The 27,588-nt window shown below is 33.7% G+C and overlaps 1 protein-coding gene across 1 annotated transcript; it reads left to right on the forward strand.

Annotated features, from left to right (window-relative positions):
- The first annotated feature begins 20,832 nt into the window (after positions 1-20,832).
- LOC139862613 (uncharacterized) lies at positions 20,833-21,479 on the forward strand. Its single transcript, XM_071851226.1, has one exon. The coding sequence runs from the start codon at positions 20,833-20,835 to the stop codon at positions 21,424-21,426; it is 594 nt and encodes a 197-aa protein (XP_071707327.1). The 3' UTR covers positions 21,427-21,479.
- The last annotated feature ends 6,109 nt before the right edge of the window (positions 21,480-27,588 follow it).

A 27,588-nucleotide genomic window follows, 5' to 3' on the forward strand; every position in this document is an offset into this window, starting at 1 on the left:
AGAGAGTATGCTTGTCGAGGTCGCCAATGGAAAACTTGAGAAAGTTGACCATATTAGTCGAGGAGCTATTATCAACATAGCTGGTGCAGATTTCGAAATTGATTTGATACCTATCAAACTGGGAAGTTTTGACGTGATCGTTGGTATGGATTGGTTGAGCAAGATAAGGGCCGATATTATCTGTGGAGATAAAGCTCTTCGTATACCACAAGGAGACAGTGAGCCACTGATCATCTACGGAGAGAGATGTACCTCGAAGCTGAACCTCATTAGTTCCGTAAAAGCGCAAAAGATCATGAAGAAGGGACGTTTTGCTATCCTAGCGCATGTGAAAACAGTAGAAACTGAGGTGAAGAGCGCGAACGACGTTCAAATTGTGAACGAATTTTCCGATGTCTTCCCTAAAGAATTGCCTGGATTACCACCGCCGAGAGCAGTAGAGTTTCAAATCGACTTAGTGCCAGGAGCTGCACCTGTAGCTCGCGCACCTTATAGACTCGCACCTTCCGAGATGCAAGAATTACAGAGTCAACTACAAGAGTTGTTAGATCGAGGATTTATCCAACCAAGCTTCTCGCCTTGGAGCGCACCTGTGTTGTTTGTGAAGAAGAAGGATGGATCCTTCCGTATGTGTATCGACTACCGTGAACTCAATAAATTGACTATCAAGAATCGGTATCCACTTCCACGAATTGACGATCTTTTTGACCAACTACAAGGATCGAGCGTTTACTCCAAGATCGATTTGCGATCCGGCTATCACCAGTTGAGGGTGAAAGAAATCGATGTAATGAAGACTACATTTAGAACTCGTTATGGTCATTATGAGTTTCTCGTGATGCCATTCGGATTAACCAATGCACCTGCCGTGTTCATGGATCTCATGAATCGTGTCTGCAAGCCATACTTGGATAAGTTTGTTATCGTCTTCATAGATGATATCCTCATCTACTCTAAGAGCGAAGAAGAGCATGAGCAACACCTCCGACTAGTACTTGAACTCCTGAGACAAGAGCAACTTTACGCCAAATTCTCCAAGTGTGAATTTTGGTTGAAGGAAGTACAATTTCTGGGTCATGTTGTGAGCGACCAGGGTATCAAAGTTGATCCCGCCAAGATTGAAGCTATCAGCAAGTGGGAGACCCCCACTACTCCGACGCATATTCGCCAATTCCTAGGTCTCGCCGGTTATTACCGAAGGTTTATTGAAGGTTTCTCTCTGATTTCGCGTCCTTTGACCGTGCTGACTCACAAGGGCAAGAAGTTCATTTGAGAACCTGCACACGAATCAGCATTTCAAACTTTGAAGAAGAAGTTAACCACTGCACCTATCCTATCACTTCCTGAGGGCAGTGACGACTTTGTTGTTTATTGTGATGCATCGAAGAGTGGTTTTGGTTGTGTACTGATGCAACGATCAAAAGTTATTGCCTATGCCTCTCGCCAACTGAAGATTCATGAACGGAACTACCCTACTCACGATCTCAAACTTGGAGCCGTGGTCTTTGCGCTCAAATTGTGGAGACGTTATTTGTATGGAACTAAGAGTACTATCTTCACCGACCACAAAAGCCTCCAACACATCTTCGATCAGAAGAAACTGAATATGAGACAGTGTTGATGGATCGAGATGCTCAACGACTACGATTGTGAACTCCGTTATCATCCTGGCAAGGCCAATGTTGTAGCTGACGCTTTAAGCCGAAAGGAGAGGACGGTACCTCTTCGTGTTAGGGCTCTGAACATCACCATCCATTCGAACCTCAACAGCCAGATCAGAGTAGCCCAAGGTGAGGCTCTCAAGAAGGAGAATATAACTCATGAACATTTGAACATACTTGTCTCTCGATTTGAGGTTAGGGAGTCTGGACTCCGATGTTATGCCAGAAGAATTTGGGTACCTCTTTATGGAGATCTACGGAACCTTATACTTGATGAAGCACACAAATCGAGATATTCGATTCATCCTGGAGCGGGAAAAATGTACCACGACCTTAAAGAATAGTATTGGTGGTCGAATCTTAAGAAGGACGTTGCGACTTATGTTGGTAAATGTTTGACTTGCTCGAAGGTTAAAGCCGAGCATCAGAGACCTTCTGGGTTACTTCAGCAACCGGAGATCCCACAATGGAAGTGGGAAAGGATCACTATGGATTTCATTACTAAGCTGCCGAAGATGGTGGGCGGATACGATACTATTTGGGTTATTATTGACCGCCTTACCAAATCTGCACACTTTTTGGCCATGAAGGAAACATATACGATGGAGAGACTTGCTCAATTATACATCAAAGAGGTTGTATCTCGTTATGGTGTACCTTTATCGATCATCTCAGATCGCGATCCCCGTTTTGCTTCTAGATTTTGGCGTTCTTTACAAGAAGTCATGGGAACCCGTCTCGACATGAGTACGGCTTATCACCCATAGACCAACGGGAAAAGTGAACGAACGATTCAGACATTGGAGGACATGTTGCGTGCATGTGTCATTGATTTTGGAAAGGCCTGGGAAAGGCATTTGCCGTTAGCCGAATTCTCGTACAACAACAGTTATCACTCGAGCATTAATACTGCACCTTTTGAAGCATTGTATGGCCGCAAGTGCCGATCTCCTATTTGTTGGGTCAAAGTAGGTGAAAAGCAAATCACCGGACCCGAGGTAGTCCATGAAACAATGGAGAAGATTTCTCAGATTCAAGCTAGACTTAAGACTGCCTGGAATCGTCAAAAGAGTTATGCCGATCTTAAAAGTAAAGACTTTGAATTCAACGTCGGTGATCGTGTAATGTTGAAGGTTGCACCTTGGAAAGGTGTGATCTGTTTTGGAAAACGTGGAAAGTTAAACCCACGATACATTGGTCCTTTTGAAATCTTGGAACGTGTTGGACCCGTTGCTTACCGTTTGGATCTACCAGCACAATTGAGCTCAGTTCATCCTACCTTCCACGTGTCAAACTTGAAGAAGTGTCTTGCTGCACCTGAACTTATCATACCGCTTGAGGAACTTACAATTGATGACAAACTCCACTTTGTGGAAGAGCCTGTTGAAATTATGGATCTTGAGATCAAAACTTTAAAACGCAACAAGATTCCGATCTTCCGAGTACGATGGAATGCCAAATGAGGACCTGAGTTTACTTGGGAGCGAGAGGATCAAATGATGCGGAAGTATCCTCACCTTTTCTCGACTCCTCCATCTACCTCAGCTTAAATTTCGGGACGAAATTTTCTTTAACAGGTGGGTAATGTAACGACCTTGGATTTTCCAACGTTTGTTTATTAATAATTATTATTATTAATACTTGTGATTAAACGAATGTATGTTATTACATTTACATGTTGCCATGATTGCCCGTACTTGACTTTAAATGCCCGAAACGTCTTTGTGACACACGAAACTTTCACGAATAATATTTTTAGAATATTATTTACTTTCATGATTGATATTATTAATCATTTTAATTAACTAAAGTTATTAGTTAATTACTTGGGCATTTATTAGTGTTAATGGACTTTTACTTGGATTAATTTGTTAATTAATACATACTTGGGCTTTATGATTGAACATGGGCTTATAAGCCCACCCTACTTCTTATATGGACTTAATTAGCCCATCATCACATATAAGTATCACTTAGGTTGCAACTAGATGGTTTAATTTCAAAGAGAATCTTGTTACTTATTCTTCCCATGTAAACACCTCCATTAACCAACTTTTTAAGGCTTTACATGAGATAAGCTTGTGGTCACTCCCCTTCCCCTCCTCCTTGCCTTGACCATCGACCTAGAAGGCCTTTGAGGGAGATTTTTGGTTCATTTTTGTATTACTTCATCACTTGTATTCTCTCATTTTCAAAATACACACTTAGTAGCTTTCAACATTTCTCTCTTTTCTCTCTAAACTTGTAAGAACAAAGCTTCTTTTTCTCTTCTTTTCTCCCTAAGAACCGAACCATATGCACACACATTCATCATCATTTGTTGTTGTTTACTTGTTCATTGTTGCTACTTTGTTACTTGTTCTTTATTGTTTAATTACTTACTAGTTGTTGATGTTGTTGTTCTTCACTAATTTCAAGAATCAAACTTACTAGTTTCATTCTTCATTTTATCTTGTAATTTCAAGAACACACAAGAACTAAACTTACTAGTTTATGTTCTACATATGTTGTTTCAAAAGATTGTAAGTTCATGGTTGTAAATCATACTTGAAGTTCATGAAGTAAACTTTAAAGTTTACTTTCTAAAGATCAAGACTTAGGCTTGAATCTTTAAAGTATGAACAACCCATGAACTAGTTACTTGTTTACTTAGTTTATTTCTTTGTATTATGCACTTTAATTTCATGTTTGTTAGTTTAAATGGTCAAGTATTACAAGTTAGTCTTGATCTCATACTTTCTTGAACTAAAGTTAACTTTGAAAGTTCAAGAACATGTAAGTAAGCTTTCTTTAACTATAACTTTGTACACTTATGTTAGATCTAGACTTTTGGGTCTAGGATCTTCAAGATCTAACTAAGAACTATGTTCTACAACTCAAGATCTTGATTTCATAAGTTTACTTTCAAGTTTGTAACTTATTATTAGTTTTAAAGTTCATGTATGTGTTAGATCTAAGACTTTGATGTAACTTTGGTTCATCAAAACACTTGCAACACTTAAGTGAGTTGTGCTTCATGTCTTAGACTTAAACTTGGGTTATGATGGTCAAACCTTGGTGAAAATGATGCAAACACATCAACGAGTTGTACACTTGAAGCTATATGCATCAAGGATGAGAACCATGATAATCATCGAGCAACAAGAACCACTGGAACCTACTGACCCTACTGTTTTACTGTTTTTGTGTCTGACCTATACGACCTGAGCTACTGTAATTATGATTTTCAGATAGCTCTGTTCGAGTAGATAACTTTTCATATAGGAATCGTCTTAATCCGAGTTACGGTTTAGGATTTATGGCCCTCCGATCGTCACTATGTCCATTTAACGTTGTGCTGAAAATTCTGACCTACTCGCACTTAGACCGTCGTCACGGTCAAACGAAGACGAGTTTTCTTCTGTAATTTTTACCACACTTAAAGGACTCATATACGGAGCCATGGCCACTGGTCTCAACTTATTTCAGTAGGTATAGAGGCCGTGGAGACTGACCGAACTCAGTCTTTGTTTTAAACTCTTTTCATGAACGAAACTTACCTTACACCTTTTGTTTGATGATGAATGATGATGACCTTTAAGACCTTATTTACATACTTTTAAACCTTTTCGGACGATTTACTGACTTAGTACTATTTGACTTAGGTTGAGGACTTCCCGGACCTACACACTTGCTTATTTCCCGAGTCATACTTTACCGCTACTTTATCATTGTGAGTTATAGCATTCCCTTTTTACTTTAACTTATTTTGGAAACTGAGAATACATGTGGATTTTATGTTTTACATACTAGGCACGAGTACTTAAACTTATATATGTGTGGGTTATATAACGGCATAAACATTCCCTTTAGCTCAGTAACGTTTAGTCATTGGTTTTTGAACCGGTGAACGCGAATCTTAGATATGGATCCATAGGGTTTGACATCCCCACTAGGGCTAGTCGCGCTAGCATTTAACGAGTGTTTAATACTTCGTAAATATACGCACTTGCCTAGTGTACTTTCAGGGGGTATAAACGTTAAGTTAGTTACCAAGTGCCCACGGTTAACATATACTTTATCATACTATTTTGAAACGCTCTTTGTAGCACTGAAATCTCGTGGCCTACCTTACATACTGTTATACTTAAACTATAGCTCACCAACCTTTGTGTTGACGTTTTTAAGCATGTTTTTCTCAGGTGCTTAAGTTTGCTTCCGCTGTCGTGCTAGTCTTGCTGTAGACACCCGCTGCTCTAGTGTTATCACCGCATGAACTGTTTATCTTGCATTCAAACTTTAATACATTTGAAACTATGTTTTGTAACGACCTAAGGGTCACATACATTTATTCATGATTGCTTTTCGTAGAAGCATACTGTTGGTGTAAAACATTTGATGTTGATTATGACGTCATATTTCTATCGTGAATGCAACTTCTTTTATTACAGCATATAGTACTTAACCTTGTAATGATCCTGTTGTTGATGATTCGTACACGATGGTTTTGTACGGGGCATCACATCATCTCTGTTGCGTCTACGTACTTTCCTGCAATATTGAATCACAATATTGATACGTGAGCATTCATATCTTATCTTTTATATATTAATTGTGTATCCATGTCTAGTGCTCGAGTATATATATTTATGCATGCTTGTATGCTAAATTTCATCGTTAAACAGTTTATAATGAATTACGAATTAAATACATATATTACTGGTAAAAGGTATATGATATACATGTTTTTGGAAAGCTGGCGAAAAATCAATAACTTTTCATTTAGAAATCGCGTAATTTCGATGAACGAATTAAAAGATATGGTCAACTGAATTATGATTGACGTTAATTGGAATTGCTTTTGAATCTGCAATTAATATTTAAACAACTTGTTTGTAAGATTGATAAATTGGATTTTTGAATATTATCAACCGAGTAAATGAATCCTTATATAAGGCACGTCTCGTTTTGATGAACAATTGTCAAAATTGATTGTTTTATCATATTTTAAAGCCTTATAAAAACTATAATCTAATTTTACAAGAATTGAGAAACTATGTGAAATGTTAAAATGTTTCGATTGTCATGATCATTCAACTATAGTATTGAGTCAGATTGACTTGTTGAAACGACTTTTGATAACTTTTGTATGTCGATCTCGAGCATTAGGATTATGATACACTATGACCAGACCTAGCTTGTTAGATATTTATTGACCAACATATGTTCTCTAGGTTGAGATCTACAGTTATTTGGTATTCCGAGTTTCGGTCACATTTCGGTGAACGACTTTATGTGCTGCTAAGGTGAGTTTCATTTGCTCCCTTTTTAATTGCTTTTGCAATCTATATTTTTGGGCTGAGAATACATGCACTTTATTTTAAATGCAATGGACACAAGTACATACTTAATTCTATACCGAGTTTAAACCGAAAATCCCTTAGCTTTGGTAACTAGTAGCCGCCGGTTATAAGAACTGGTGGGCACGAATAGTTGTATATGGATCCATAGGGCTTGACATCCCCGTCTGTTCCAGGTATAGAAACCCTAGCCTGAACTATAAAACAGACGTATACTATTTGAGTTTAGTACACGTTGGATTGCGTGTATTGTACATGTTGGTTGCATGTATGTTAAAACAGGGGTACTTATTATAACGTTAAAGTTTAGTTACCAGGGTGCTCTGTTATGTAGAATCATTTGATAAACGTTTCTGGATGAAACAGCTGAAATCTTGTGATCCACTTTTATATACAGATTATGCGAAACACTAAAACTATGAACTCACCAACCTTTGTGTTGACACTTGTTAGCATGTCTATTTCTCAGGTTTCCTAGAAGTCTTTCGCTGTTTGCTTATATGTTATACAAGATATGTGCATGGAGGCATACATGCTTTATTCAAGAAAACGTTGCATTCACAAAACCATCATCATGTATTTATTTTGACTGCATTTTCAACGGAAGTATTATTGTAAACTATTATATTACAGTGATTGTCTATATGTAGAAATCATCAGATGTCGAAAACCTTTGATTTAAATATTCATTTATGGTGTGCCTTTTCAAAAGAATGCAATGTTTACAAAACGTATCATATAGAGGTCAAATACCTCGCAATGAAATCAATGAATGACGTGTTCGTCCACATAGATTTGGAGCGATCGGCACAGATCCCTAAAATCAAGGGATATGATATCAGATAATATACTATATATTTGGCCTCTTTGATCAATAAGAATCATGGGTGAATTATAACATTCTAACATGGTATCAGTGGGTTTGATCCAAAACCTAGTCGGCCGAATGTGTGCCGCTTCTGCTCTACCACCCATCAAATCTTCTTCCTAACCCCATCAATACCGAACCTCTACTTCGGTCTTCTATCTTTTTCAATCTATCTACCGAAGCTCTTCTTCGGTCTTCTATTTATCTTTCTTTTGTTTTTCAATTTCTTGCAAAAGCATCCACTTACGGTTGAAATATACACCGTCACAATCACCACCTCAAATCACTCACCAGAGCATCAACATCACGGTTGAAATATACACCATTTCAGCTCCCGTCTTATTTCAAATCACGGTTGAAATATACACCGTCATATCACCAGCGGAGCAACAACATCACGGTTGAAATATACTCCGTTTCAGATCCATCTTCTATCAATATCTCTTTTGTTTTTCAGTTTCTTGCAAAAAGCATCCACATCACGGTTAAAATATACACCATTGCAACTTCAGACTCTTTGAACAATCACCCCTTCTGTAACCAATTTCTTCAAATGATGCAAAACAATCTCCCTCCTTCATTTCATGAGTTCTCCCTGTAGTTTCTAGTTTCCGTTTTCATTTTTCAAAAAAAAAAAAGAAAAAAAGAAAAAAAAAGGTGGCGACACTAGTTGAAGCTGGTGAAAAATTGTTAATGGGTCTTCAATGAGATGTATTTCAATCATTCTCACTTTTATATTGATACGTACAGGAATTAAATAATCGAATATCAAGACAATTATTCGTGTGACTCATTGTTGTCTTCCATTACCACCTCATTATTTTCATAATTTCAAGATTCTGGGGCCCGTTGTTGACTACCACACCCATTATTTTCTACCATAATTTACATTTCCACATATTCCATTATTTGAGGGAGTATTAGTTTATAATCGGCGTGAGGATGAGCCGCCTAGCTAGGCTAGGTTCCAAACCTCGGAAAAAAAAATAATAATAAGAATAATAATCTCTTCCGATAAAGAGTAGTTATCGTCGACAAAGTTCAATGCCCAAGTCCTGCTCAATCCTTAGGCAAAGCAAGCCACGACGTAAAAAAAAATACGTTACGGAAAAGGAAACGCAGTCAAGCAATAAGCAACCACATCAACGAATATCAGTCTGCTCGGAAAGAAGAATGTTATTTAGTTTTTAGTGTTTTAATCCAGTTTGACCGTTCATTCCTTTCCCGCTCAAACTGCGAGGGGATGTTAATGGATATTAGACGTAGACAATATCTTATGTAATATCTAGCATTAAATGTAGGCATATCTATCCATATCTCATATTAAATGTAGGATCCCTAAAATCAAGAGATATGATATCAGATCATGTACTATATATTTGGCCTCTTTGATCAATAAGAATTATGGGTGAATTATAACATTCTAACAGGATCAATGCCCAACACGGAATCCTAGTTTTACTTAACAAGATGATGATGATGATGATCCAAAACAAATGCATCCGTTTTCAATGATATGTTGGTGATTTTACTTAACAAAATTCTTCATACCCGATTTATAACATGATATGGTTTCATACCGGATTTTAGGAATTTTTTTATAAACATGGTAGATTTTGCCGCTGAAATTACAAAAATAGAAATTTAGAAAAATCTGTTACCAAAAATAGGAAAATCGGTTTGAAACTCCGGTTTTGGTGAATTTGAGTTTTCAAACTACGGTTTGTACTCTTTTTCACTGACTGTGCATCAGAATTTGTCACGTGACAAATTCGGTGTTTCAAACTCCGGATTTGTCAAGAGTTCATATATATATATATATATATATATATATATATATATATATATATATATATATATATATATATATATATATATATATATATATATATATATGTCAAGAATTCATTTGAGAACTAAAAAATGTAAAGATGATCGAGTATTGTAACTACATGGATTTTGTCCATGTTTATGTCATTTTGAGTATGATTATTTAGATAATCAATCTCGAATGGAATAAGCATCCTTATTTTTTTTATTACACATCACATATATATATATATATATATATATATATATATATATATATATATATATATATATATATATATATATATATATATATATATATATATATATATATATATATATATATATATATATATATATATATATATATATATATATTAGGTTTTTGACCCCGTGCGTTGCACGGGTGTGTAAAAAAACGTGTAAAAAATCTAATTTACAGTTCATATTGGTATCTAAATATCGATACTAAAAAATAGTAAAATTATAAAATTATTTAAGAGCCCGTGTTGTTGAAAACTTTTAAATAATTCTTTTGAGTTTAAGAGCCCGTGGTGTTGACAAATTTTAAAAATTCCTTTTGAGTTTAAAAGTCCGTGGTGTTGACGAATTTTAAAAGTTCTTTAGAGTTTAAGAGTCCGTGGTGTTGATAAATTTTAAAAGTGATTTTGGGTGGTGTTAAATGTCTACAATTTTTTTTTTCTCATCATTAATATCTTTTTAATATATAAATTATATATTACGTAATATTTAGAGTACATTGAAAATTTGTCATGAAACGTAACATTAGTAATGTATAAGTTATATTATTTTAGAATTATTATATACAATTATATTTTGAATAAAAGTGTAACCCGCGAGTTTAATTTTAGAAATGTTGTTAGTAATTTTAGCAAAATAATGGTACACGGGGGAGTCGACATGTATAATTAATATTATAATAGTTATATTTGCGTGTTCATAAATATTTTAAGGACTTCAACTGTAAATTCAAATCACTTCCATATTTATTGCTAAAAAGAAATGCTCCATTGGTAGTGCATCGAAGCTCCGTTCCGAATACAATTTATTGCGTTTTGTTCGTAAAATTATTTCGAGTTGAACGGTGATGGCGGTGGAACCTAACTCACGGCGAACAGAAAGATTAATCCGTTGTAAACATTTGGTGGGTTTTAATATATATTCCTAATATAATAATATAATATATATATATATATATATATATATATATATATATATATATATATATATATATATATATATATATATATATATATATATATATATATATATATATATTTGTTTTTAAAATGTTGCATAATTCGGTTGATTAAGACTAAAACTCTTATGTAAGATAGTCATTGGCCTAATAAAGATACCTTATTGTGGTCTACTAACCATAACAGTAGGGATCATGTATTAAAACGGCAAAGATAATAAAGATATAAAATTATGTTATATTTGGAACTAATATTAGTTTAATATTAAAAAAATGTAATTAATTTAATAATATATATAATATAGATATATAGATATAATATATAGATACAAACATCCTAAAATAACTTTCAACCACAATTCACAAAAAACTTTTGGTTTATATATGTACTAGGTTTTTTAGCCCGTGCGTTGCACGGGTGTGTAAAAACTCGTGCAAATAAGTATAATTTGCAGTTTATATCGGTATGTAAATAGTGATACTAAAAAAATATAAAGTATAAGAATTATTTAAGAGCCAATGGTGTTGACAAATTTCAAATTTTCTTTTGAGTTTAAGAGCCCGTTGTGTTGATTTCAGAGCCCGTGTGTTTAATATGTTTTTAATTTTATTTAAATTATATACGACGTAAAAGTTATATTATTTTACAAATATTATATACAAATATTATTTTTTTTAATAAAAGTGTGACCCGCAAGTTTAATTTTAAAAAAGTTGTTAGTCATTTCAGCAAAATAACGGTATTCAATGGAGTCGTCATGTTTAATTAATATTATAATATTTATATTTGCATGTTCACAAATATTTCAAGGACTTAAAGTGTAAATACAAATCACTTTCATATTTTTGCTAAAAAAAGAAATGCTCCGTTGGTAGTGCATTGAAGCTCCGTGTCGAATACAGCTTATTGCGGTTAGTTCGTAAAATTATTTCGAACTGAACGGTGATGACGGTGGAACTTAACTCGCGGCGAACAAAAAGATACATTCGTTCGAAAATAAGTATAATAGTGATACTAAAAAAATATAAAGTATAAGAATTATTTAAGAGCTTATGATGTTGACATATTTAAAAAAAAATGAGTGTAAGAGCCCGTTGTGTTGATTTTAGAGCCCGTGCGTTTAATATGTTTTTAATTTTATTTAAATTATATTTTATAAATATTATATACAATTATTATTTTTTTTAATAAAAATGTAACCCGCGAGTTTGATTTTAGAAAAGTTGTTAGTCATTTCAGCAAAATAAGAGTATTTAATATTGATGAACGTATCTTATAGTTGGCTTTAAGCTTACCCCATATAAATCTAGTAATATAGTTTTATGCTCATAATTACTGTCTTACGTATACAATAAATAAATATTATTATATATCTATATTAAAATATGAAGTCGATTCTCATAAAATGAAAATAATCTACCCAAGTTCAAGATGGATAGCCTCAGACAGTAGGAGAGACTTCAAGTTATCGGCCCAGAATAAAATAATATTTATATTTATATTTATATTTATTTATTATACATATATATAGATATATATATATATACATATATACATTCATAAATAACTTTCAACAACAATCAAGAAAAACTCTTTCTTTTATATATATATATATATATATATATATATATATATATATATATATATATATATATATATATATATATATATATATATGTGTGTGTGTGTGTGTGTGTGTGTGTGTGTGTGCGCGCGCGCGCGCACATCAGAATTTGCCACGTAGCAAATTATGATGCACAGTTTTTGAAACTTCGGATTCACCAAAACCGGAGTTTCAAACTCCGATTTTCCTATTTTTATAACAAAATTTTTCTATATTTCTATTTTTGTAATTTCAGCTACAAAATATATCATTAAAAAAAACAATCCCGATTTTACTTAACAAAATTCGTTTCAGCAGAATCCTAGTTTTTCATAACAAAATTCGTTTTTGTCTTTTCCCAATTGAGATTTCGTGTAAACCTGAGGCTCATGAGGGACGAAATATTTAATTAAAAAAGTGCGATTCAGGAATCAATCCTAATTATCTGTTTCATACCTGATTTCTAACATGATATGGTTTCATATAATAGTAACCGTACCTCTAGCTGGGCATCATTAGAGGATGATGTTATGGACGAAGATAATGAAGGTTCTTCTCACACCCTGACACCCTGTTAATATTAATTGTTAGAGAAATGTATAAATTACCTATGCTCATATATTCGGTCATGGTTTAAATTATAGCCATCAGGCTTCAAAAGTTCAAACTGATTTTTTTTTTTTTTAAAGCAAGTAAAATTGTATTAATATAACGGAGTCAATTACAAATCCCTATAAGACTATACATCGTAGCAAATAATGGAAATTTACATTAAAGAGCTATAATATTTTAGGACGACGCCTCGCACCGCACCGCGGCACTTAAATATAAGCTGGGAGGGAGCAATCCAACAGTATCGCAGATGCGATGACAAAGTCGATCACAACCACCCATTTAGCCAAGTGCGAAACGACAACCACGGCCCAAAATATAATAGCGAATTATCACGTGTGGTTTCCGGAGGGTATCGTAAGATCCGATGTTAGCCTATACCCATTCTTTGCGTGTTCGAGGAAATGTAGAAAGATGGATTAATGAGCCATTGGTGCCAATCAATTGTTGTTTTTTTTTTTTTTTTTTTTGCCCTTTTTGAGATCCATGCAAAGGTTTGGGATTGAATTTCGGCGAGGATGATTGCGACATTCCATTCCTTTTTACTGAAGACTTTAGCGTTGCGGAATTTCCAGATTATATATATTGAGGCCCATTTGGTGGCTTGCCAAATTGAGATACCGGTATGTGTAGAAGCGAAGTTTTGATTGTTTGAAGTGATGTCAAGGATGTTGGTTAGAGAATTATTAGGGAAGTTCCACCATTGAAGAATAGCGTTCCAAATCGATGTTGTTTTTGGGCAATGAAAAAGAACATGTTCTATAGTCTCGACCTGTGAATTACAAAGTGGGCAAAGTAATGTGTCGAGGTCGATGCTATGTTTTTCGAGTTCGAATCTTGTTGGGATTCTTCCATTTATTATACGCCATATGAAAATGTTGATTTTGAGTGGTATGAGTTTATTATTTGGTGTTGTTAGTGCGGTGTGGGAGATTGCGAGTTTTAGGTTGTCGAGGGTGCGGGCTAATGATTTTGTTGTGAAGATGCCGGATGGGTCGAGATTCCATTTCCAGATGTCAGGATTATCGGTGAGGCAAATGGAGGCTAAAAGGGAGTTTAGCTCGGATAATTCAATGAGGACACGACCTGTGGGTGTTCTTGACCAGCTCCACAAGTCAGTGGTAGAAGAGTTGTGTGTTGCGAGCCTATCCGAGACCGATGCGTGCTTGTTTGTTTCGAGCATAAACAATCGTCGAAATAGGTTACAAAATTTGTCAGTTCCGCACCAGTTGTCTAACCAGAATTTGGTGTTGATCCCGTTTCCGATGCTAATAACGAAAGAAGAGGAGAAGTTGATTCCGATGTTGTCCGCTGTCTTTCCTGCTTTAATAATTTCGTTCCAAATCGTGATACCTGAAACATTTCTAGAAAAAACATTAGCGCAAACCCCGCCCCCCGCCCCATAGATGCTCGATATGATTTTAACCCATAATGCGTTTTTTTCATTGTGAAATTTCCACCACCATTTACATAGTAGTGATATGTTTTTACAACGTAAGGATCCGATGTTCAACCCGCCTTTATCATAAGGTGACAATATTTGTTCCCATTTTATCCAATTAATTTTGTTTTCATTTTCCGATCCCCCCCAGAAAAATTTCCTTCTTTTAGTTTCAAGTGCGTTGATAATTTTAGACGGTGCGTGGAAAAGGGAGAAGTAGTAAAGTGGGAGGCTGGATAACACAGATTTGATTAGAATGAGCCTTCCACCATAGGATATGGTTTTAGCTTTCCAATCAGAGAGACATTTATCGAATTTATCGAGGATGGGTAGCCAAGAGGATGCTTTTGTGGTGGGGACGCCAATAGGAAGTCCGAGGTAAGTGAATGGGGTGGAGCCTGCCGAGCACCCAATGAAATTGGCCATTTCTTCGACCTCGTTCTTTGGCACCCCAATTCCGTATAAATTACTTTTTTTAAGATTGACTTTTTTTTTATAGAAGCTTGCCATAACTTATGTTGTAAAATCTGTATTTGATAGTGCTATTATATCGCTTTGTTGAATTTTAAAATATTAGAAAATGTTACCCGTAAGTAAAATTCTTTTGTACATGTTCATAGTTTGTACATTTGTTTGGCCACCTGATACATTTTCGTTCATGATCTGTTCTTATTAAACTCATATCTATGATCATCCGTATCTATGATCATCTATATTCATGTTCATGCTATTTTCTTAGACTCTTGTTAAAGCAGCGTCACAAGGAGGTGTGAGATGAGCTAGATCAGATTTGACGGAAGTTGATGAAATTAACGGAGCGTTAGTCACAAATGTGACTAAAGGTGAAGGAAGAGTGAGGGAACAGACCAATCAATTGGAATTAATATTAGTATATATTTGTTATTTATTTATTTGTTCTACTCAATTTATAATTAAATTTTACCACGTCACTTTACAAATATTTGACACAAAAATTTGCTCTTTTGAGTTAATGAATGTTAAATATACTCACAGTCAAAATATCTTTTTTTACTAAAAGTGCACCATTTGTCTGTAACTTCACAATCGGGGTTAATGGGTCTTAGAGCACACGGAGCCGAGACACCGCCCCGGACACAGTGTCTAATTTCAGTGCGTTCCACGATATTAAAATTTAACACTTTCAATTCATTATTAAATATTTTTATATCATTTAATAAGTATTTTTTTTAATTCATTTAAAATCATTTTTCTTATTATTTAAATAACAAAATATATTAAATAAATATGGCTCAACTTAAAAAAGATTTTGGCTTTCTTTCTTAAAAAAAAATTGACCCAAGTTTTAGGTTCAATTTCTTGACCCAACTTAACCCTAATTAATACTCTATATTACATCTTTCTTCTTTGTCTTGTTCATCGTACACATGCAACCCAAAATAATAACAATAATAATAATAATAATAATAATAATAATAATAATAATAATCTATTTTATATTTTATATATAATAACAAAACTAAAAATAGGTGATTTTAAAAAGTTAAATCTAATCTTAATCATTCATTTAATTACTAATCACAATCATTAATTTTTACTTAATCTTAATTATGACCTCATAATGTTGGCTTTGATTTCTTTGATTACCAAATTACCTTATAGTATGAAAGTTAAATAACCATAAATGATATTATTATCAAATGATCACCAACGTAAAAAACGCTCATTCACGAAGCCATCAGCAGATTTTCTCTATCCAGGAACAAAATTAGGGTTGGTCTCCTCTACAAAAAATGACGGATTCTTTCGCTAAATCGATGAACGGATTCTTTGTTAATCTAGGAGATACTCTTCGCAGGTAACATCATGAATTTTTTTTGTTATTCCATTTAGTATTTTCTACAATAAGCGACGATTAGCTTTCTTCTAGACATTACGATTTGTTAATGTTTTTAGTTTTTTACTGAATCTTGCATTAAAAATCCTAATTTACAACAAAAACAAATCAACGTGAATGGTTTATTCAGAAGATGTGACTTGAATTCCGTTTTCATTCTATTTTAATTTCTTTTGTAGACGATCCATCACCATCGTAATCAGGATATGTATAATTTGTATATTAACCTATTTCTATGTGTTTGATTTACTTTTTTGGATTTATTTTTAATTTTATTAGGGTTATTAATTTTCTAATTGTTACTTGATTCGCTTTAGGATGAAGAAGCGAATGTTCCAGAGAGAGATATGGAGGTTTCTGTCAAAATAGGTTTGATTTTTATTCTTATTTGGATTTATTTCGATTTTGTAAATATTAGATTTATTACGTTTTGCGAAAAATAGATATCCATATTAATCTTGCAAATGTAGTTACAGGGTATGGTTTATAGCTGTTCGAACAAATAGATATAGATTTTAATCTTGACTTATGTTGTTTTGAATGCTAAATGTAGAAATAAATATTAATTTATGGTACTTGATTAAATGGAATTTGGTTTACTATGGTATAGCAAAATGAAAATTTTATGGCAATCAAGTTGTAATCAACAACCGGACCAAAAACAATTGTTGTATCAGTCGGGCCACAAACCCGCGCCTTTATCTTTTACCAACATTTGTTACATTCGCAAAAAGAATAAAATAATGTCGTTGATGAAGAAATTTGTTATTCACTATATCTTCAAGTGATCTCTTCGATTTGACGATGTAAATTAATGTGTTAAACCTGTTGTTTTTTTTATAGATATGCTTTCTCAATTATGGTTGGATTGACGCATTCAGAATGCGACCTACCAGGTGACAGGTTGTTTGTATATTATATATTAGTTACATGGGACTACGTTGTTTAGCTTATGATTTTGTAGTACGTGGTCTGAGGTTTTGCTTATACTTGTAGGCGTGTCTGCGGGAATAGCTAATAGCTTCTTCATCAGCTGAATGTGTACCCCATTGGCCCTTGTTGCAAGTACGGGTCGCAGGTTGTTACATGACTTGCCTTTCCAACTTGAACCTGAAGGTAAGTTCATGTGTTTCTAACATGTTCTTCACTAATGTGCTGGTATGCAAACAAGCCTGAAAAATATGTCTATACCTCAAATATATAGATAAAAGCAAACAAATGACTTTTGAGGTCAAATTTACTTATTTGAATATTTTGGTCATAAAATTTTGTACTACCAGATTACTATACGTTTTATGTATAGTAATCATGAAGTTATTATGTGAATCTCATTAACAATTGAAGAAATATATACTGATTGAATTTGTTTGACTAATAAATCAAATATATAGTACTCTTATTATTATTATTATTACTCCTTACCGTCACTCCTTTTACTATTACTATTACTATCACTATCTACTACTACTACTACTATTTGGCTCTATTTTTGGGCCAACAACTAGCGTCGATTTATTGGCGTCTTGACTGCTGTTTAGAGCCTAAAGTGAATTCCAGGCTGGTTTTAAAACCCATGAAAATTTGATTCTACCATTTTTATGGCGTCTCAATTTTATTTTTATTTTTATTTTTTTTTAAACTTAAAAAAAAAAAAAAAACTTTTTACTCATTGGCCGGAGGTCCACTCGGAAGCAATCTCTTTATTCGTCGAATAGAGAGAGGGATGACTTTCTCTACTTTCTGGGTAGAGAAAGGACTTGTTTCTATTCTCGGATAGGGGAAGGATTGTCTACATCTCACCTCCCCCATACACCACTCATTGTGGTATTGGGTTTTTTTGTTGTTGTTGTTGTTGTTGTTGTTGTAATAAGTCAAAAGTTTGTACTCTGATATCATTTTGATTATATGCTTAATAGGTACAAAAAAACTCCTTTATAACTTTGTTGAATGTTCATATCGCATCTATTATTCATGTTCCCTAATTTTTTTCTTTACCCCATCTCTGATATGTGTAAATGAATCGTGGACTAAAAAGGGTATGTGTGTGTTTGCGGTTACAGAAAAAGAAAATTGTAGTTGAACACTTACATAATTAGTAGATTATGTATATCACATTTATTCGGTGAGGTGATAGTTGTTACTCATTTCAAATGTTTGTATTTGTATTACTGTTTTGTGTTAATGATTGAGAATAACAATTATTTTACAGCTCTGCACAAAGGTAATGCTCAACATTCCTAACCAAAGGAAATGATGATTTCTTCTAAAAAACACAAGCCCTCGGCTATGCAGTATCATGAAATGCATTAGTTAATAGATTGGAATTTATGATACATAATTATAGTAGTTTCAAGAGTGGCAGGTTGAGCTAAAAAGTGATCAAATCATATGTTAGAAAGGAAAGCGTCTATTGTTGAAGCTATTCAAGATATTGATACTATAGTGTTTAGATGAATATTTTATGGCGTTGGGTACGAGAAGATGATCACTCTACATGAGGTAATATATAAAACTCTGTTACTCTAATGGTGTTTATCATTTTAATTGTCTTCAGAGTTATTGTATGTAATATTAATAAAATAAGTAGATGTGTTAGTGTACATGTGTAATTGCTTGCAAGAGTTTTTTCTAATTGTATATGTTTCAATATGGATGCAAGCTGAACTAAATGCATGTTATCGTGTTTCAAAATTCAATCCGGTATATCTCAATATGTGTACGGTTATTCAAATTGTACCTGCTCAATTTTGATCGGTTATTTTGACTTTAGGTGCATAAAACATCGGGATTGTTCTTTAAAGTGCATATTTTGTATTTATATATGTATTTATCTTTTTGAAACGACAGAGGAAATTTTATTAAAGCGCTAGCAAGAAGCTAGGACAAAAGAGTGAAACAGCAACATTGTAAGGAGAGTATCGTTGACGAAAGGAAAAGTGAAACTGAGATCGCTTATATTGTACACTGAAACTCACTCTTGGGAAGTCACGCAGTTACTCGCCAAAGTTTTATTTTTGACAACGTCTATATATTATTAAAAAAGGAGCTTGTGAGAACACGAGCTTATGAAAAGTTCCTCTACATATTTCAAGTGGATGCAGTCCCATATAAGCAATGGTACTTGCAACGTTATTGGATTGACCGGTAGGAATAAGGAAGTTGTTACTGTTGCTACTATTTGTTATTGGCATTTTATTGTCACAGAATTGTAGTAGCGACATATGATCTACTTTTCTTTGTGGTAAATATTAATATATGCCTTACATTCATGGATATTTTTTTAGCTTTGTGGGGTTAAAATTAATTTTTTAATATCGTGATAGTGTAGTGTGGTAACTGTTCTGAGGTCCTTGAAGTATTAGTGCAGGAAGGAACTGTGGACTTCAGCGATTATTTGTAATAAAGACATATGGTACAACAACATTATTCTATGATTTGGTCTCATTAGTTGCAACTAATCAAATAATATAAAATATTAGTTTATGGAGTTTCAAATTTATTCTTAATTAGTCATATAAAAAAGTTCCGCGAATTCGCGGGCATTAAGCTAGTAATAATAATAATAATAATAATAATAATAATAATAATAATAATAATAATAATAATAATAATTAAAGGAAAAAGAAAGAAAAAGAAGCATGACCAACGTCGCCCACCCGACGGTGAGCTCAGCTCCAACGGCTGTTTAACGCCGGGACGGAGTTGACCGGTCCACCGCTCCCGGCGTTGGATTAGAAAGACGGTGAACAGAGGGACGAGTCCCTGTACTCTTATTTCAAAGAATTGATTTTCCAAACCCGAATCGACTTTTGTCAGACCCATTAACTAACTGGTTCTCTTTTCGGCTCATATATTCACTTGTAATACTTTATAGATATCTCTACAATCAAGTAGGATATATGTCGGAGGGTAGTTGCTCGATCTTATGTTCTAAATGATATTTTTAAAACAAATTGTTTGTTATTATCTAAGATACGAAGTATACATCCATGACATCTTTCTCATATCGTTTGGGAGGTAAAAGGGAGGAGGTAAAAGGGAGGAGGATTTTACTTGGCCGTGCCCTTGGATCGGTTTTAAGGTTTCCTCTCGGGCAACGAGGGAGGCGGAGTTATTATAGCATCGGCATAGTCGAAACGGGAGATGATCGTAACGCGTGGTTTAATCCCCCTCGGGTGATCCCTATCGCTATTAAAAAAAAAGATACGAAGTATACAGTATGATACTCCGTATAAGCATTATTGTTGATTGACAAATACTCCGTATACTACTCGTAGAACTTATTTCAGGAATATTACATTTTCTTATACATAACAAAAAATCAATTATTTTCTCTACTGCTCGTGATATGCACGTGAGCAAATAGATAAGAATAGCTGAGTTGTCAAACAATTTCAGGTACAATGGACGACACAATGTCATCTCTGGCCACCAAAATTTGCAATCAAATTAACTCCGTCTTCACCAACTCCGCCACTCCATCTCCGTTATCGATCACTGTCGATGAAATCTCTTCCGCCGCTGGCCGTGGCGGTAAAATATTCGTCCACGGGGTAGGACGAGAGGGGTTGATGATGAAAGCCTTATGTATGCGACTCGCACATTTAGGCCTATCTGCACACTGCGTCGGTTACATGACGACACCTCCGATCTCATCATCCGACCTACTGATTGCGTCAGCTGGACCAGGAGGGTTCTCAACCGTTGATGCGATATGCAGTGTTGCAAAATCCAACGGTGCTCGTGTGCTTGTTCTTACAGCTCAGCCAGAGTCTGGATCGTGTGTTAAATACGCGAGTGTGGTAGCGTATGTAGCGGCTCAAACGATGGCGAATGATGGTGTGACGGTTGATGGAAATAGTCCGATGCTGTTGCCTATGGGAAGTGTTTACGAAGGTGCATTGTTTGTGCTGTTTGAGATGGTTGTTTATATGCTAGTTTCGGTTTTGGGACAAAACACCGATCAAATACGGTCTCGTCATACCAATTTGGAATAGGAATATGTGAGTTGTGTCAAGTTTAATGGCAGATTTCGTTTTTTTCTTTTTCATTAGATTTTATATGCTTCGTGTTCTTGACGTTGTAATTATCATTTTAGCTTAAAAATCAATTACCCTTCAATATGTTAGTCTTGATCAAGCCGAAATTCGCCAATAATATGAATTTTAGCTCGAGTGCAATAAGATGGTAGTTGTTATGCTTGAAGGGCCTACGATAACACATCGATCTTACAATTGAAAAGTACCTTACTTCTCTCAAAATTCAACCCACTAAATAAAAGAACCTTCTCTAATATTTATAGATGTTATTCATTGCATTAAACATGATCTGTTGGACGCGATATACTACCACGTTCAAGCTTTCGAGTAGGGAGCTTGAAATATTCAGGTTATCTGTTGGATCTTGGTTCTGTTCTCCGGCTGCTCCTCTCTGAATGAGGCCTTCTCCATGTGGTAGCAAGTGACGAACTCTTATTTTTAGGTTTATGTGATCGACTTTTTGGGAGGTTTTTTGAAAGGACCCGTCCTAATCCATCCGGACGAAGTCCATATCGATTATAAACGATTCACAACAGTTGATTACATCGCGAGGTACTTGACCTCTATATGATACATTTTACAAACATTGCATTCGTTTTTGAAAAGACAAACTTTCATTTCATCGAAAGTTGACAGGCTTGCATACCATTTCATAATATATCCAACTATAATTGACTTGATAATAATCTTGATGAACTCAACGACTCGAATGCAACATCTTTTGAAATATGTCATGAATGACTCCAAGTAATATCTCTAATATGAGCAAATGCACAGCGGAAGATTTCTTTCGTACCTGAGAATAAACATGCTTTAAAGTGTCAACTAAAAGGTTGGTGAGTTCATTAGTTTATCATAAAGAATCATTTCATAATTTTAATAGACCACAAGATTTCATACTTCCATTTCTCATAATCATACGTCCCATGCATAGAGACAAAAATATCATTCATATGGATTGAACACCTGGTAACCGACATTCACAATATGCATATAAGAATATCCCCATCATTCCGGGATCCTCCTTCGGAAATGATATAAATTTCGAAGTACTAAAGCATCCGGTACTTTGGATGGGGCTTGTTGGGCCCGATAGATCTATCTTTAGAGTTCGCGTCAATTAGGGTTTCTGTTCCCTAATTCTTAGATTACCAGACTATATAGGGTGATATTCGATTTGATAATCCAACCATAGAATGTAATTTCGATCACTTGTGTCTATTTCGTAAAGCATTTATAAAAGCAGCGCATGTATTCTCAGTCCCAAAAATATATATTGCAAAAGTATTTAAAAAGGGAATAATGAAACTCACGCATATAAATATTGTAAAACAGTTAATAAAGCATTTGCATGTATTCTCAGCCCAAAAACGTGAAGAGTAAAAAGGGAGCAAATGAACTCACAATACTGTATTTTGTAGTAAAAGTACATATGACGACATTGAACAATGCAGGGTTGGCCTCGAATTCACGAACCTATATCAAGTATTAACACATTATAGTATAAATCAATTAAGTTTATATATTTGTTATGTATTAATTATTCTTATAATATATTATGATACTTATTTGATATTTAATTAATGTTATATCAATAATATTAGTTGAAACATAATTTTATGTAATATTAGTATATTTTATGTAATAATATATTTACATATATATCTTTTGTTTTGTAAAATTAATAATTGTAGAAATAACTAAGGATAATAATAATAATAATATTAATAATAATAAAATAATAATAATAACAATAACAATAATATTAGTAATATTAAAATTAGAAAACTACCTCATTTGGAATGGGTTCCAAAAAGAATGACAGCCTCTGGACTCGAACCCATGACCTCCCGCTCATTACACACTCCCCTAACCATTGGGCTATTGCCCATTTTCTTATTTAAAACTCAACTCTTTTAGATATAACCCGATTTTAAACTGGTTCCCTTTCTTATTCTAAATCAACACCCGGAACTATTCATGAACCTCAACTCTTTTATCATAACTATTTCATATCATCATCTTAGTGATCATACATCATTATCATTTAATGTATTATTATCATCAAATAATCAATTTTCATAATCATCATCACAATCCATTTCTATCATTATCAACGATTAATATCATCATCATCCTTTCATTGTATTTAACCTCTCGGCCCAACATCATAAACAAGTTCACCATCCATAAAAAAAAAAAATCCAATAATCCGTTTGAGTTTTCTTGAATTCGACCCACCACAGAATAAAAAAAATTTCGGTAACAACTTTTAAAAAAAAAAAATTATAATGGGTGTTAAAGTTGTCGGCCACAAAGTTGGTGTGTCCCATATACAAAACTTTATCCCAATATTAATCCATGTATTTTAATATTCAAAGCCATCCATTTGACAAATCCATAACTGTGAACTTATTGACTCACTCAACAAATTCATTTTTTTTTTCGCGATCAGGTTCCAACAGAAAACGTATGCAACATTGGGAAAAAAAAATATATATATATAGATAACGGTAGAAAAGAATGATGGTAGCATGCATATGTGTGGCGAGTGGTGGTGATTCTTGGGTTCGTTGGAGTTTATGAGTTCAAAAGAAAAAAAAAATGGAGAGAGATTGATAGAGAGGGAGGGGTGAGAGAGAGACGATGAGGGTGGTGGAGTGGTTCTTGGTGTTCACGGCTTCGAACAGAAAAAGGAACCCAGCTGCAACAGTGGCATTTTGTCGTGACTTAAAACAGTATGCAGCAGCAACAAAGCTTCGATGATGGTGGTTTCAATGGTTGTTGTTGTTGCTCGATTAGTATTAGAGGCAGGTAGTAGCAGCGATAGTAACGCACTAAGGAGTTGGTTGATGGACGTTGTTTTGGTCGACAGAAAAGTGAAACCATAAGTGGTTTCATAGTGGTGAAGTGGTTCTCGATCGGTTAACAAACCTTGAACAGAAAATGGTGCTAGGATGGTTCCAAACAAAAGTAGTAGTAAATGGCCGGATGAAAACATATTTTTGGGTTGTATTGTGGTCATAAGAATAGTGAAAGATGATTTATATTTTATCTCCTTGTAATGCATAAATATATCTCCTTGAAATTTCAAAAAGATGGTTGAAAAGATATGGATATATATACACTCCGTACATAATTTGTGAGAAAAGAAAAGAAACAGTAGAGTGAAGAAAAATATAGATTGAGTGAGTTTTTCTCCTAGTGGATATGTACATATATATAACTATATGATTTAGTGGGGAATCACAAAAACAAATACAGCAAAATCAAGATATCAATCAACAATAGTGAGCAATTGGAGAAAGTGATAGATCGGTAATCATGGCATTGTTTAATGGGTGTTTACAGATAGTTGCTCATGGGTATAAGTATAATATATATATATATATATTACTTTACTACAATCTATTAGTAATAACATATATTGAATGTCAAAAGAAATGGTGCATTATTAATCATGCACAGTCAACTCAAATAAATTATTATTGAATCATGTAGTGATGAATGTGGTTGTCGGATGAAGATAAGTGAAAAAGGTATCATAGTGTATGTGGGTAAGTAATTCAATGCATGTGTCTATATATGTAAAGAAACAAAAGTTTAATCATTCAATCACATACAGTAATTCAAATCACTAATTTGAGTTTGATTTAATCGGTTAGATGTTCAATCAATTGAAAAATAGGAATCAATAATTTTAATAATAATAATATAATAATTATTATAATATGACTTAAAATATAAACGTGTGATAAGTTAGCCGTCATCATTTACGGACTGGATTTCTTGATCCGTTGTTAATTAGTGGCAGTTAAAGTCTTCAGAAAAATACCAAAAATTTACATAAGCCCTAAATATTTATTTTTAATATACTTTATTTATATATAGAGATATATTTTAAATAATAATTATTATAATATCTAATTTTTATTTTATTAATTTTTATTAACCACAACATATAATATTTCAAATTATTATTTATATATACATACACACATATCTATTTACAATTAATTGTTCGTGAATCGTCGAGAGCATTCGAAGGTCAATTGAATATATGAACATCGTTCCAATGTTTTCTAGACTCAACATTACATACTTTGCTTATCGTATCGAAATCATATAAAGATTAAGTTTAAATTTGGTCGAAAATTCCCGGGTCATCACAGTACCTACCCGTTAAAGAAATTTCGTCCCGAAATTTGAGTGAGGTCGTCATGGCTAACAATAAATATGTTTTCCTGACGAATATGAACTGAAAAATAGAGTTTTATCATTATTGATTAATATAGATAAAACGTTCCAATTATTGTGAAGCGTACGAGTGAAGTTATCGCAAAAGAGTGAAATGAGAAAATAAAGTTCGTCATAACTTTCGACGTATACGTGGTTGAATTTAGAAAATAAGGTGCGTCTTAACTTTTGATGTAGAGGGCTGAATTTCGGAATTCAAGGAATTTAAAGAAAATCTTCGAAATCTAAAAGATTTGATTCTTCGGTAAATAGGAAAATTAAGATCTCTATAATTAAATACGGTGATCTGCCTCGATTTCTCTGTCTGATATTTTCATTATAAATTAAGCCCTTCTGTTCCATTATTCTCACCATTCTTATACTTTCTTTCTTAGTTCATACATCCAAAAGATTATGAAAATGCTTAATCCATTTCTAATCCTTGATTTTTTTTTTATTTTTTTTTAATTATCATTTCTGTCATCATTCTTTTCAATCTTCCACCAGAAAAAATCTTTTTACTTCTACCATTACCTTGGGGTGATACTATTCTTAATTATACCGTATCTTTATATTGCTATTCGTATTAATATCCACAGTTTGTAACTTCCGTGTTGTTATTGGGCTTTATATTTTCTCGTATATTTCAATGTTCTTATTTCTGTCTCCTATAATCACTGTCATCCACCGTTAATACTCTCTCCTAATTGCTGCGATTTATACTCCAGTTTCTATTTCGGAGCTTTGTCCCTTCGTTTCTTCTTCTTGCGATTGGGCATCTCTTGTAATGGTCCAGAATTCACAGATATAAGTTTCAGAATGAATATTGTTAATGTCCTAAGAAAGAAACGGTAATAGCACAATTTGACTTGTCAAATTATCAGAATTCAAGGAAAGATAGGACTATCAAGAAAAATATGTTCTTGATATGTTTATAGATTAGACAGAACGTAAGAGTCGTGTAACATGGCACATGATGACGTTATAATCTGTGAATCATCACGTTCCATTAGAAACTCGGCATGAATTACTGTAATATAATCACGTTGATCAAGTGTCATTATATTATACTAACTCATGTATCAGTTCCCAACATTACTTCAATAACATTCATATTTTAAGCTCGAAAGTTTACAGAATATAGAAACTAACAGTTTCTATATGATGTAACACTGATAGCACGATGAGATTAATGATTTTAGATAAGAACGGTTATGAAAATATCTTCAGAAATATGGAGAATATTTATAATGAAAGATAGATGATATCTTGGAATTTCTAATATCGAAGGATGGTGAAGAAAGTTTCTCCGCAAGAGTTTGGAGTCAGAAGCAAGGTATTCGCTAAAGATTTCATCAGAAACAGAATCATCAGGATTATTAATGTACAAGTTTAGTCCATGTGACTTGTTCAGAGACTCCTTCATAGTTTGCTCAATCAGTTTTTCAGTTTCAAACTTTTTCTGAGCTTTGCCAACATACAATTCTTTGTCATCAACTTTTGGCTGTTGAGGTCGTGTACAGTTTTTGTTGCTTCATTCATTTTTTTCAACATTCAGAGTATTGATTTGTAGACTGAGTGCTGTTCAGAGTTTCAGAATAAAAGACCATAATTCTAAAAGATAAATGTTATACATATAACTGTTGATGTAGATATGATGTGCGTTTTCAAAGTACTGATTGCTGACTCCCGATAATTGGTATGGCAGTTCTCGTTACAAGATGCAGATGAGTATATGATAAGGTTTCAATGAATAAGTATAATGATTTATCAGAGAGATTTAAACCAAGAAGCAACGAGGTTGCTGGTACGTCTGTTGGGTATATGGTAGAATATGAAAGGTTCTCCGGTAACAATAAAAGAGCACGCATATATATCAAGGTT

Source organism: Rutidosis leptorrhynchoides, chromosome 8, assembly GCF_046630445.1.
Source record: "Rutidosis leptorrhynchoides isolate AG116_Rl617_1_P2 chromosome 8, CSIRO_AGI_Rlap_v1, whole genome shotgun sequence".
Lineage (NCBI taxonomy): Eukaryota > Viridiplantae > Streptophyta > Magnoliopsida > Asterales > Asteraceae > Rutidosis > Rutidosis leptorrhynchoides.

Excerpts from the sequence above, each read along its gene's own strand:
- LOC139862613 (XM_071851226.1), top strand. The coding sequence starts at position 20,833 with ATGGACGACACAATGTCATCTCTGGCCACCAAAATTTGCAATCAAATT.